The 13774-nt window shown below is 45.2% G+C and overlaps 1 protein-coding gene across 12 annotated transcripts in view; it reads left to right on the forward strand.

The window, feature by feature from the left end:
• The first annotated feature begins 222 nt into the window (after positions 1-222).
• Positions 223-13774, forward strand: part of ESRRG (estrogen related receptor gamma) — a 384103-nt gene continuing 370551 nt past the window's right edge. For 6 of the 12 annotated variants that reach the window (XM_046938777.1, XM_046938780.1, XM_046938775.1 and 3 more), the window contains exon 1: positions 2171-2231. Coding sequence is in view for 1 of the 12 variants with exons in the window: in NM_001396736.1 (NP_001383665.1) it covers positions 1322-1323 (2 nt within the window). In the remaining 11 variants the exon portion in view is untranslated. Of the gene's footprint in view, positions 277-1156; positions 1324-2170; positions 2232-2290; positions 3558-13774 lie in introns of those variants that run through there. The other 6 variants (NM_001396735.1, NM_001396733.1, NM_001396736.1 and 3 more) reach the window with 4 other exon arrangements.

Consider the following 13774-nt stretch of genomic DNA (forward strand, 5'->3'; position numbering starts at 1 on the left):
AAGGTGAACAATGAAATCTACTCGCTAATAGTTTATGAGCCATGAGATTGGAAACGTGTGCGGACAGAGCGGGGAGTCGGGCAGAGGGGAGCGCGGGGCAGCGGGGCTCCGGCTGCGGCAGCCCCCGGGACGGGCAGTGGGCAGCGCGGGGCCGGACCGGGCCGTCCGTGGCACCGCCCCGCGGCCGCTCCGCTCGCTGCCGCCGGGAGAGGGGAGCGCTGCGCGTCCCGGAGCTGCGGGAGGCACACGGCTGTGCTCCCCGGGACGGGACGGCAGGTCAGCGCGGGCGGGGAAGAAAACCTCGGTGCCGCGGTTGGATCTCTGTCTCCTGGCACGCAAATCCTCCGTATGCAGGGAGAGGTCAGCGGGAGGGGAGACCCAAAGCTGCCGATACTCAACCAAAATACGGGGAGAGGGCTGAGCGCAGCCTGCCCCGAGGGACCCTGTCCGACCGCTGTCCGGGCAAGGCCGGGTCCCCCCGCGCCGCTCATCTCAGCCGGGGGAGCACTGCGCCCGCTCCTACCACACAGTGCGACTCTGTGCCGGCTCAGGGGAACCCTTGAAGAAGCGCTTTCGGGGTATTGCCCAAAGCCGTGGACAAGCACTTTGCCCCTTTCCCCTCCGTCCTCCCGAAGTACCCCTCAAATAACTCCAGTCTAGTTCTGTTTTTCCTACTCCCCCTCTCGCTTTCCAAGTCAAGAAAGCCACCTGCCCGCCTCATCCACGTCCATCCGGGATAGCGTGGGCCCCCCACTTCGTCCTCCAAAAAAATAAAATAAAATAAAATAAATAATAATTAAAAAGAAGTTCCCCCAAACGCGCCGTATTTCCAGTTCAGAGTTAAAGTCGGCGTTAATCCGGGTCAGTTCCTGCCCCCGGTTTGAAGGAGGGAGGGTGTAAAGTATGGGTTGTGGGGGAAAAACAAAAAGCAGAGCCCCCAAATAAACAAACAAACAAAAATCTCGCGCACGATCGCAGTGAACTCAAATTCCTCTCTGCACACCCACAACTTTCGCTCTGGCCGCTGCCTGGGGGGGTTTAATCTCGCAAAGAGAAAGGGGGGCTCCCTGCGCAAAATTACGCCTTCTCCTCTCATTTGTTCGCTGATTCCATCAAAAAGTTCGCTATTTATAGGCTACACACCCGAACGTGGAGCGATACAAACCCTCCCGCGTTGTTCCCCTCGCAGAGCGGCCGGTCCTGGAGCATCTGCTCGGGGTTGTGCGTACGCGAGAGGCAGCGGAGAGCGCTCCACCAGAACGGGCCGAGAGGAGCTCCAGCTGCGAGACTCATTAATTGCCGCGAGCCGCTCCGCACAGCCATGTGAGTACCGCGCAGCCAGCACCTTTCGCACAGATGGGCAGCGATCACGCACAGACACTTTCTGTCTTTTTTTTTCTTCCTCCCTCCCCTTCCTTATTTTTTTTTTATTCCCGTCTTGTCTCCCTCCCACCTTTTTTTTTTCTTTCTTTCTTTTTTTCTTTTTTCTTTTTTTTTTTTTTTTCCTTTTTAGTTGGAGTTCGCGCGGCTCCTTCCTCCCTGCGAGGAGGAATGGAACGTGGGCGAGCGCGGGGGAGAAATGCTCTTGGGCGGAGGAAGGAAGGAAGGAAGGAGCGGAGGAGGAGGAGGGGGGTGAGGCGGTCGCGCTGTCCCCCGAGCCCGAGCCGGCGGGGAGCTGGGGACGGAGAGAGAGCACGGCTCAGAGCCCTCCCTCCTCCTTCCCGGAGCGCTCAGCTCGGCCCCCCAGACAATTCCCGTGGTATCCGCGCGGGTAACGATCTGTATTCATCAAAACCCATCTGGGGGAATTAAAAGAGAGAGGGCAAAAAATAAATAAATAAAATAAAAAAGGAGCGGGCTATAAGGACGCGGGGGCGATGGCTGCGCGCTATCTGCGCGCCTCGAGCGAGCGCTGCGCGGAGGGGGCGATATTCCTTCCTCTCTCCGTGCGCTCATCCCACGCGCAGCGCCCGGTCGGTTCGAGTGGGGACAAAACCCCTGCGCCCTGTAGGAGGGACGGTGGCTCTTAGAGCGGTTGTGCGCGGGGAGGCGCGGTGCTGCCGGCTCCCTCGCAGGGCTCCAATGGCACGCCGTTGGGTTAGCGTAGCATTAAATTAACAGGGCCGGGGTTATCCGGGGCATTATACAGCGTGCCCGGGCTGTAACCTCCGCTCATTCATACACAAAGAAGAGGGAGAGACGGAGTTGCGCCTGAGAATCCAAAGAGCGCGGTGAGTGTCGGTGTTTGCTCCTCTCCCTCACGTGCCTGGGAACAAAGTTCAAGGCTCCCGGCGTGGTCTGGGTGTAGGAACCCGGAGCCGGCCGCTCGCCCCAAAGGCTGCGGAGGGACTGCGTGGGCAGCTCCCGCACGGCGCGGCGGTGAGAGAGCGCTGCCGCGGGTAGAACGGCGCGTAGGGAAAGCGCCTCCGCTCCGGGGCTATTTATAGGTGGCGGTAAAGGCTCCTTTTCAATAAGGAGCCGTGTAAAGAAGCATCAGGAAACGGCTGAGGGATTGATCCGAGGGGCCGGGCTGAACTCGCGCAGCCACGGCTCCGGGGAGAGGAAGAGGATCCGCGCTCCGCTGAGCCCGGGTTTGCTCACAATTCAGCTCCCAAGCGCAGGTACTGCGCGCAGGAGCGTCTTTTCCCTTTTCTTTCAGCCGCGCACGTAACAGAGCGCACCCGCAGGGCTGAAAGTGGGCCAGGGCTACACGGTAGGTATGAAATCACACAAAGCAGAGGAAAGAAATCCAGTTTAAAATACAGTAGTTGAAATCAGAGGAAAAGCTTGATTTTTTTTTTTTATTATTTTTTCCCCCTTTTTTAAACAAAGGTGCACGTTAGAACAAGCTAGGAACACTTTGTACCTGACGGTATCCCCCACGCCCATTGGAAATAAGGCAAGGAGCTCGCTCTTCCTTTGCATCTTTTAAAGCCTGCGTTAATTAGAATTGCTTAAATAGGACACCCCGGTGGAAGAGGTTTTCAAGTATTCACCTACATCTCTGCTGCGAGCACAACTGCTAAATTGCTTGAAACACCAAAATCCGCCCCACCCCCAGCTTGTTTTGGCACCTACTCACCCCTTCCCCCCGAAATTGCAATCGCTTCTTGAAAGGAACTCTATTAAGGGGAAAAGAGAAACCCCAAATCCCCGGCAGCGATGAGATGAATGGGCTCGGCGAGCCCGGCGCTGCCCTGCGCATAGGGAAAAGGGTTGGACAGAGCGTCCTGAAAACTAATTCCCTATTTTTTTCTTTCTTTTTATTTTTTTGAAGTCCCAAACTGGGTGTATCCCAACCCTTCCCTCTTTAATTTCTTTGATTAAATCATAACAAAGGCTCGTCAGCTTCTCACATGCAGCCATACGCGAAACTTTTCACATGAAAGCGAAGTAATTGGCTGCAGCTCACCGAGGGCACGGGCTGCCACTAGTCCCGCTCCCGTCCCCTCAGCAGATTTCACGCGAAAGCGTCACAGCTGCACCTCGTGCTCCCAGGTGGCGACCCTCAGGCTTTTAGCTCGGGCTCGTTCCCCACGCAGCGCCTTTCTCTTACGGTGAGGTCAGGAGAGGGGCACGGCGGCTCTGCGAGTCGTGGGGCTCCGCGAGAGCCCACCCGCTTTCGCACCCGGATATTCATATCCGTGGCGGTTCTGTTCTGCTTTTCCCTGATTAAGGACCAGATTAATTTCTGCTTCAGGAATGAGAGGCTCCGTTAGCTCGCCTCTAGCTTACGTGAGAGAGAAAAACAACCTCTTAAGGTATTTGGAAATGCTGTCCCGAAAAGGTCTGTAGCTCTCGTCCTATCCCGACTGCCCGACCGATAAGTGCCGTGCCCCGCCGCCTGGCTGAAGTCGCTTTCCAACAGCAACGTGGCATCTGCAGCGAGCAGGTCACGGTGGGGGGGGGGGGGGGGGAAAAGAAAAAAAAAAAAAGGATTAAAACACCCTGGTGAAAGCACAGGGACCTCGTAGCAACAGGTAACAGGGCACTTGCCGTTTCAGGGGGATTTGAGCAGGGTAGGATTTCGCGGTAGGGATCGCTCTCGGTATAGGGGTGTGTGGGGGAGAGAGGCAGCCAAAAAACGGCGCTTGGAGACGCTTCAGCGAGAGTTTAAAGCAGGGCTGAGACGGGCGGGACACCTGCAGCACAGCAGTGAGGACGTTTTTCTTGTCTTCCCGATCGCTTCTCCCCTGGTGGGCTCTCGCGGTGCTCAGTCGGTGCTGGGGCCTCCAGCGTTTTAGGGGAGCAGGGGCAGCTCCGGCCGAGTTATTTCCCGAGAGCACCGCTGGTCGGGCCCGGAGCAGATCCCGAGCGAGCCCGCGCATGCTGCGGAGGGGGTTCACGCCCTGGTCAGGGCCCCCCCGACGTATGCCCCGGGGTGGAGGCAGGTGAGGAGGGGTCAGTCCTAGCCCTCCCTTCTCCTCCTGGCTGGGCTCCTTGTTCTTTGACCCTTTGTTCTCCCACTCCTCGGCTTTGTACGAAGTTTCTGGGAGGACGGGAGGCGCGGGTGAAAGTTACTGAAAGCCCCGGAATTAAATTGTCAGAGCCCCGAGAGCAGGCAGGTCTCCTTCCCGGTGCTCCGCCCGTCCCCGAACCGCGTCGCTTTGTGTCACTTGGCCTCGGGATCGGCGTGCGGCGCTGGGAGCGGGCCGCGCCGGCAGCGATGCCGGGGCGGGAGGAGCCGCGGAGGCTCCATGGGGTGCGGCGCCCCGCTCTGGGCCGGGCACCCTCTTCGGCGCCGCGGGGAGCTGCCGGCCTTGCGGCGGGAGCCTGTCCGCGCTGCCCTTTCTGGCGCGAAGGGGCAAAGACAGTCGGTAGACGCGCTGTAATGAGATGAGGCGGGAGGTCACAGGGATGAAGGATTTCTGTAAGCTGGATTTTACGGGACGTGTATTCGTTGGTTTGAGTTGCACGAAGGCAGGAGGCATTCGGCCTAATCTCCATCTTTTCAGTGTTCTTTCTCTTTGCTAGACGGGACTGTGACAAAATGTTGTCACAAGTTAAACAAGTTGGCAGTTAGCTTCAGAGCACATGTAATACCTTCACAGAGCAGCATGAAGGACTGCCTTAGCATTGCTACTGGGAAATCATACAGTATCATTTGGTGCTGGCAATAAAAGGAAAAAGGAACAACTCTCCATTTAGTACAGAATAACATACCTTATTCTATCTTTATTAATAGCAATGAAATGCTAGAGAACTACACTTATTTTCCCTTTCTTAAGAAATCACCCATAACTTTGTAAACATGGATTATCCACCCCTTGCTCCCATTATGTGAAAACAGCGAAATGTTTCATTTGGGTGCATTTGGTTTTAGAAAAGCAGATGTGAAACAAAGTTTTCGGATGGTGTGCTGGACTAGGTCACAACAGGTTGCTGACAATGCCAAGTTTGTGTCCTGAACTCAGCAGCAGATTTCTGTAATAGTGCTGCTGTGCTCCTGTTTTTGTAGCCAGTGACATAATGGATGAACGTACACTCTGGAATTCATTGAAAGATGCTTGAGTGTAATCCTCGTATTTTCTTTTGTAATCAAGAGATGCCCATAAATGTTTATACCAGCATAACATATATTTACTATTTCTATATATGTAGAGATCTTACAAAACCTTATTTTTAAAAGAGAACATTTCCATAGTACTCCTATATTGAATAAAAAGGCCAAAACTGTTTATGGTAATGAGCCAAGTTTCCAAAATTTATATAGATTTTTTTTTTTTTTTTTGTAACAGCAGACAAAACATGTTGAGAAATAAGGTGAGAAAAGTTTAAGTAGTCTAAATAATAAATCCAGGTCTAAAATATTTAATGTGCATATGCTAGTAGGGATCATACCATTCTTCTGACAGATGTTAAACCTCAGGATCAATTCTTTAATGAAATGGCTTTTTATTTGAGGTAGTGTGCGGATTTTTCCGGCATTGTTTTCTCCTGATGCTAAGAGGATATGGTTCCAGCAAAATGTTAGGCAATCTTGCACCTGGGAAATCTGCCTATAGGTATTTCAAGCTGGAAACTTGAATCCAGAAGCTGTCCTTGAAAACTTTGACCTTTCTCATTTTGGGCCATGGTTCACAGCTGAATATAACGATCAGTCACTAGCAAAGTAGAAAAGACTCAGACATCATATCAGATGCTTTGATGATAGCTCAATTTTCTAGCTGAGTGTGTCTTCACACAGAAGTCGGCTAGTTTATTGCTTAAATCCAGAGGCTGGCCACATTACTCATTATTCTGTTTATATCCCAATGCTCATAATGTGTTGTTGCAATATCCAGGTAAAGCGTTCAGTGCCATTTACAACGAGGAATCTGCCTTGAGCAATACTATAATCACTAATAGCTAACATTACTGAGAGGATCAGTTTCTGGAAATGAACATGAGTTAACAAAGGTACATCTGTAATTTTGTTCAGAACTAAACAGAACTAGATGCTTAAGGGAGAGAATACAGATTTGATTGGAAGAACTGGATCTTACAGAACGCTGTGTTTAATCAATAGCATTTGCTTCTTCTTTCTGGTAGTAAGGATGATTAGGGGGACACTGCAGATCCTGGGCTGCTGTTTGAATAGAAGGATTCTGCAGTGTGAGAAAAAAAGAATTCTTCTGACTCAGAAGAATCCACTGAAGAAAGGGAGGTTGCATTTATTTTGTGTTGATTAACTTTCACTTATTTAATACTTTTTTTTTTTTTACTGATATAAGAATTTATGTATATTAAAAAAAACCAGCAACACTCTGCTGAGTGTCTCTTGGGAACTTTGCCATCAATTTTAACTTCCCAAATATCAGGCCAGATTTTAGCAGGAAAACCTAAATATATAAAGATATTGTGGGATTTTGTTTGTCTCACTTCTTTTGAGGAGGAGACCAAGCTACTGAGTTGTGGTTGTTCAGTACACTACTGAGTTCTTTAGAAGAGATGTCAGGCTAGACCTTTTGCCTCACAATTTTTATCACCTTTGTCTGTCAATAAATACTTGAGACAAATGAGGGGGAAAGTACATTGCTTTCCTTTTTACTTCGCTTGCACCTGTTATTGTATATGATATCAGAACAGCACTGAGGAAACAACATATGGCAGAAAACAAGAATAAGGAGGAAGTGTAAAATAAACACTCTTTTAAAGCAGTTACTTCTAGGTGTAGGTGTGAATGTATGCTGGTTTATTTAAACAATTCTTAAATGGAAGAGCTCTAAGTTGACAAGAAAGGTAAAACAACATGTCATAGGCATTTAGCAAATGATGGCATGCTAACTTTATCAAAACGCATAGCAGCAGTCCCCCTGACATCCCTGCAGAAAATTAGTTCTTAACAGAAAGGAGAGCATTTAATTATATGAGTTATTTTGAGAGTGGAAGTTTGCAACTTTAATCTTTGCTTCTCTTTTATTAATTTACTTCTCCTTCCAAAATTAAAAGTTTGTTTCCTTTTAAGTAGACATGGGTTTTTTTTTTTGTTTTTGTTTTTATTTTGTTTTGTTTTTGCTGAGTATATAATGATAGAAGCTACAGAATAATGCAAATCTCAAGTTTTCAACTATTACAAGGGCCTCAGTGCTTAATGCACATGTAAAATTGCCAGTAGCTGTGGTAAATAAGAGTAGACATTGCCTAAGATTCAATAGCTGTATAATTACCAATTTAAAATATATGTATTTTTACTGTTATTTAATGTATGCACAGATCTGGAGCTCTTTTCATCATGCAAGTTTAGAAGAATGCTTAGCAGCTCAGCTGACTCTAGTAGACACATTTGTGACAAATACTGGTGATAAGGATGTATTTCTATCTAAGAAGTTAATGTTTCAAAGTGTGTCTGATTTTTAATAATTAGAATAGGAAAAATAAACTTAGAAATGATTTCACCATACTTATATATAGAAAACAAGTCTCATTCAAAGCACAAAAATAAGTATTTTCTTAGTGAATCAGAACTTTAAGATGTAGCACGGGAATAACAAACACAAATTCCTTCTCTCAAAATACTTGCAAGAATAGTAATATGCCTGTGCATATTTTTTCAGCATGAACATCAGTAATGTACAAATAATGGCTTTGTCTTTGAGCACAGAGGGGAGAAAAGATAACTCACTGTAAGTTCGCTTTAAGTAACTGATTAAGGTTAAGGGCTCATTTCTGTTTCCACTGCAGTTGATATGAAAACTCTTGTGACTTTGAATAGCTTCCTCTTACTATTTGGACTGCAGAAATGCTCAGAATTCCTAGCCAGAAATATGTAAAAATAACACAATCTCTATGTAGGAATCTATGGTTACAGGCTTTTATTTTTCATGTATTTCTATTTAGTGCTTTTACTTTTGACATCTTGTAGTAAGAAGCTTTCCTTCACCCTTTGTCCTCCTTTCTTCCTGCTGCCATGGAAATCATTGTCATGTTCACAAGTGGGATATTTGGTGTTTGGTGTTTAATTGTTTCAAGTCTACATGCAAGTAGAAGATGACAATAGTTTAATTATTATTTTTTTTAACCTGTGTCAAATGCAACACATTATATTGATGCATTTATGGGGAAGTTACCAATGAAATGTCACATTTAACTCCTGTTACTGATGACTGATAAAATGGATGGGGAAGTTACACATTTTCTTTCAGTTAGAAAAATGTTCGAGTAGAGGAAAACAAAACTGAACCAGGCAATTCCTTGCATTTACTTATCAGTCTGTTTCCTGAATGAATTATATGATTATTTAGAACTTCTACCTTTTGTATTTTCTGTATTCAAGAAAAGAGTGAGGCCTCTAAAATTTGCTTAAAATGTAATAGAAAAAAATATAAATCCCTACACAAAGAACGAGAATAGAGCAGAATTCTGAATTATAGATTAGGAAAACTTGTTACTATTTCATGTATGGATGTTTCCTGAATAATTTTCTCCTTAACATTGTACTATTCGACTTATCAATTTGAAAAATGCTGAAAGTAGTATGTATTTTAGTAGCATACTGTGTAGTGACTCCTCAATGTTTGCAAGATACCTGGAGCTGCATGCAATGTCTTTTCATCACTAGAAAGTGTTAAGAACTTGTAGGAGGATAAAATATTTTACAGACAGCAAAAAATATTGTAATCCAATGATGGTCACCATTGACATGTGGAAATGAAAATATTTTGCAGCTACTCGTATACATACAGTATTGCTTCTGATGGTGTATTCAAGGACAAATTGAAGGAAATTGAGCTTATATTTCTAACTTGGGTGATATTCAACTCAGAGGGCAAATTGTCTTTTGCTTTTTTTTTTTTTTAATATTCCTAGTCTGAAATAACATCTGTCTAAAGGAATAAATGACATAGGAATGTCTCACAGCTAGGGAAAAAGTTACTCAGGGTGACAATCTCACTTTAAAGGAAGTGCCATGTAAGAGAGGGACTCTATGGGTCCTAATTTGTCTGTCTTGATAGAATGAAAGAATTACTGAAATGGTAGCATCCTTCCTTTCTCAAGTACAACTTGGTTTCCATCGGGAAGGATCACCAATCATATTCTTGTGTAAGTGACAATGACCACAGCCAATTGCTGACTGAATTATTTCTCAGCTCATTCATCCATTCTCTAGCAAATATATTGTCTTCAATTAATTAGAATTCCTTTAGAGAAAAACACACAATAGATAAAATCTTTAAATCTTGTTTTCTGTAGTTTTTATTTTTGCTTAGAACACTGAGCTTTGTGCTCTGCACTCTGCATGTACTGCAACTATGCTCAATTCCTATGAATGGCTTATTTTGGCATTATAGTTTAAAATGTTTTGATGAAACAGACATGGAACACCTGTGAGTGATTATAATACTGACATTTAAAGAGTAAATTTTCACACATGTGAACTGAGGGACAGAGGGAGAAGAGCCCAAGATCCCAAAGATATGTGAGTGATTGAAGTGAGACTACCAAGCAGATGCCATAGAACTGCTACATATATTCAGTCTCATCAAGCACACACGTCTTATGATGCCTTCACAACTTGCTATAACCTGGTTCCAACTGTTTCCTCAAGAGTTTTGTGACCCCCCCCCCCCCTCTGTTTAGTGGTAACATTTTGTTCATTAAATGTCTATAAAATATGTACCTATATGAGAGTGAGAAGACCAACTTGTCATCCCAGTACCCAAATAATTCCTTGAATGCTATCTCTTGTATTTGTGTGCATAACAGCAGAAATACCTCAAATCATTAGGAGTTCCTCTGGCATAGCAATTCGTTGTTCTGGGACCAAGGGGAGCAAAACCAGCATCTGATGTTGTTTGTTCTCTACAGCAGTGTGCAGCTGAGAGAGGAAAAACTGAAATGTAATGGAAAAAAAGTGAAGGGTCACTTTCATTGGGCTTGCACCTAAAGAGCTGTCTCAAGAAGCAATGCGTACAAGTGGAATAGGAGAAACAACCTGTTTCTGGATGCTGCTCTGGGTGGCATGTAGAGATGATAACACAGGAATGTGATATCCTACCAGTAAAGGTAGGACTGCAGAGCAACAGTTGTCTAACTATTGGAAATTGATACAGTGTTAAACAGCAATCTCTTTTTAAGAGTCATTATTCTTACAAAAGAGGCTTCAGGCAGATCAATGAAGTTCTTAAGAAGGCTCCAGAAGGACTTGGATTAGGTGTTCTCAAGCTAGCAGCTCTATTTTTTAACAGTTTTGGTAGCAAAATATTATGGTGCAGACTCTGTAGTAGTAAAATTGTTCTAATGTGATGAGCTGTACTATAGTATACAATCACATGGTGCCAAAAGAAAAGAAAAGCCAGACAAATATTATGAAATGACTGAATAGAGAAAGAGCAAAACTCTCAGTCACTTATACAGAGAGTCACTGAGAAAAAGCTGGTCTGATATTGGAGTCACTAATATCAAGCTTCCTGAGGTTTCTTCTAAATTAAAATGAGAAGGTGTTTCATGCCAGGGGAGCTTCACAAGCATGCCCAATAATGATGTTTTATGCACTCTTTGTGCTGTGCTGGGTACATGGGCATTAATAGACACTACACAGAGCTGAAAGTGAACAGTTCATTCACTTTGCCTCACTGAAGTGCTGCAGTAGGCTCTCATCCACGGAAGGCAGCTGGTGATATAGAGGTGCCTGCATGGGAGGCAGTTCCCAAAGCGTGTTGCTCTGTGCTTTGCCTTGCATAAGCCAGTCCCAAAGCTTATGCCTTTCCCAGTGCTTAGGCAGTGCCAGGTAGGCACATCTGCCCTTTAGACTTGTCTTTCTTACTCCTTTCTTTGTGGCTGGAGCTGCAACCTGAGCAGAGGGGTGAATGAGGAAGGACTGACCTTTTTCTGGCCTGTTGGAGGCTGTAATTATCTAGCTCAAAAGTGAAAAGACAGTTCTTTGCAGTGAGTCCCCTTGTTTCGGTGCAAGTGGTTGCAACTCTGCCACCCAACTGAAGAGCAACTTAAATGGCTAATGCTATTTTGAAAAAAAAAAATTCTTTTTTAATTTAATTATCTGCAATGAGGTATCTGCAAAAACAATCTAAATAAACCCTACTGGTTTTCATATATTTTAGGGAGTTTAAGCAGTACATGCTGTCTTAGATACAACAAAGTTTCTAAAGCTTTATAAACCTCATTTGTAAGCTATTAATGAACTGTGATTCAGTAATGCAATGTAGTATCGTAGCTAGAAAGGAAATAAACAGCTTATCTCCTTGGCAGACTCATCATTAGCCTGGGTGGAGGAAAACCGTCTGTAAGCTGCCTTTGCTACCATCACTGCTGCGCTTTCTCCCCAGGATATCCTGTTTGCTGCACTCCCTCAGCAAGGTATCTCATAGGGCTTTGGATGCAGGAACTTCATCTGGTTAAATGCTTTGTACAGCACCTAACCAAATTAGCTTTTTACCCTGAACAGTGCTACTGTGCTGTAAGTACCTAATGAGAACAGGGCTCTGGTAACATTAATGTGGTGCACTCATCCGTGATTTTGTAGGAATTGCTCTGTGTTGGCAATGGGGCAGCTCAGTTGGACTCTCTCACTGTGCCTTTTATGGCATGACCTGATGGTTTTGGACTTATTTCTACAAAATTTGGACAGGCGTGATTCCTGCTTACATCAGCAGGAGAAGAGAGCATGTGGCTCCTGGCAGTAATTTCTGCACTGCCCAGAAATTAGCTTCAAGATCCTCCAAATTGTCATTAAAATTTGATTGTTTCCCTTCACATGTACACATCCGCCCATGGAAAATCACCTATTGTGTCGCTTCTGCCCCTCTCCCTGGAGTGTTACCAGGAGGTGAGCTATGACGGGGATGGGAAGGTTGCAACCCTAATAGGGTCCAAAAGTACAGAGTCAAGAAAATGAGCTCACCTTCCTGTCCTGAACTTAAGTGGTAGTTGCTGTGGCTCCGATGCTGAAATATGCAGTAACATGAGCATAGGATTTCATTGCTAAGGTTTACATGTTGTTCTGCTTCTCTGCTTCTGTGTTGGCTATCGTGTAAATATTTATTACATTTTATTTTATTACTTTGTTCCTTTATGGTATGGCCACTATTTCATGAAAAAAAAATACAGCTTCTCCCCTCCACCTTCCCCCCCCCCCTTTTATTTTGATTAAAAGTTGTAAACAGGCTCCCTATTTGCTATAAGCTGGTATGCCTCCACTGATTTCAGTAGAGCTCTGTCAGCTTTCTCCGACTGTATGGTTGGGTTTGCAGTATTTGTGTCTGACCAGATAATTACTTCAACATAAGATGGTATTTATGTGTAGTCAGTAATAGAATTTAAGGTTCTGACTGGGGTTAGGCAGTTAAGTGTAAATAAGTGCATTAGTCTGTAGAATATGATCTTTTCCCACTTTTCTCACCATTTTCTGTCATAAACAACTAAATTAAAACTGATGTCCTCTCCTTCCCACTAGCCTCTATGCTGGCTACTAGAGGCCTGCAGGTGTAAAACAAAGGATGGGCTCAGTATCAGCGCATTTCACTTATGTCCCTAGAAATGAGCATCTTTAATGTTCCAAATGAGCTAAATTACAGGGGAACACTTCCAGCTAGCATTCCAGGGCTGTGAGGGCATCCCGGGAGCCTGTGGTCTGACAGGCTTTGTAATGCTGAACCACGCTGAGAAAGGCCTCCCTATGCATTGCGTATACCATTTTCTACCCACATCACTGAAAGGGAGGCTTTTTGTGCGTGCCTGGGGAGGTACTTGGGCATTCTGAAGAGCCAGAAAACTTGCTGAACTTTTAAGGCTAGGTTCTGAAAATGGGCTGCTAGCAGGGTGTAGATGGAGCTGGGGTCCTTCAGGTGAAAATTATTAAAGATCCAGCATTGACTTATTCATCTTCCAACTTAATGTACCAAGTGCCTCCCGTATAATCCTATATGAAGCCCTATAATCTCAAGGAAGACTATTCCTCACATAGATATCTTCTGCCCTTCCTTTCAAAACTCCACCATTAGCTTTTAATCTTATTCAGATCAAAGCAGAGGAGCAGCAGGAAGCACAACTGCAGCCTCCTGCAAGAACACCGTATTACATGGGGTAATCATGGGTCTCTGGCTTCCAGTCCTTCTGTAGCACTCATATGTTAAGAATAAAATACGTTAATGGGCTTTTGAGAATTCCTGAGGAATGTTCTGGATCATAGATAGATCCTATCTGCCATTAAACATAATACCCTCTTGGCAGCCATTCTTCCTCTGCAGCCTATGCCTTCAAGATCTGTTCTGGAGAGGCATTTGAGAAATCTTGTAGTGAGCCCTCATATACAGAGGGATCAGGTTCATTGCAGACT

The sequence above is a fragment of the Gallus gallus genome, chromosome 3 (assembly GCF_016699485.2).
Source record: "Gallus gallus isolate bGalGal1 chromosome 3, bGalGal1.mat.broiler.GRCg7b, whole genome shotgun sequence".
Classification (NCBI taxonomy): domain Eukaryota; kingdom Metazoa; phylum Chordata; class Aves; order Galliformes; family Phasianidae; genus Gallus; species Gallus gallus.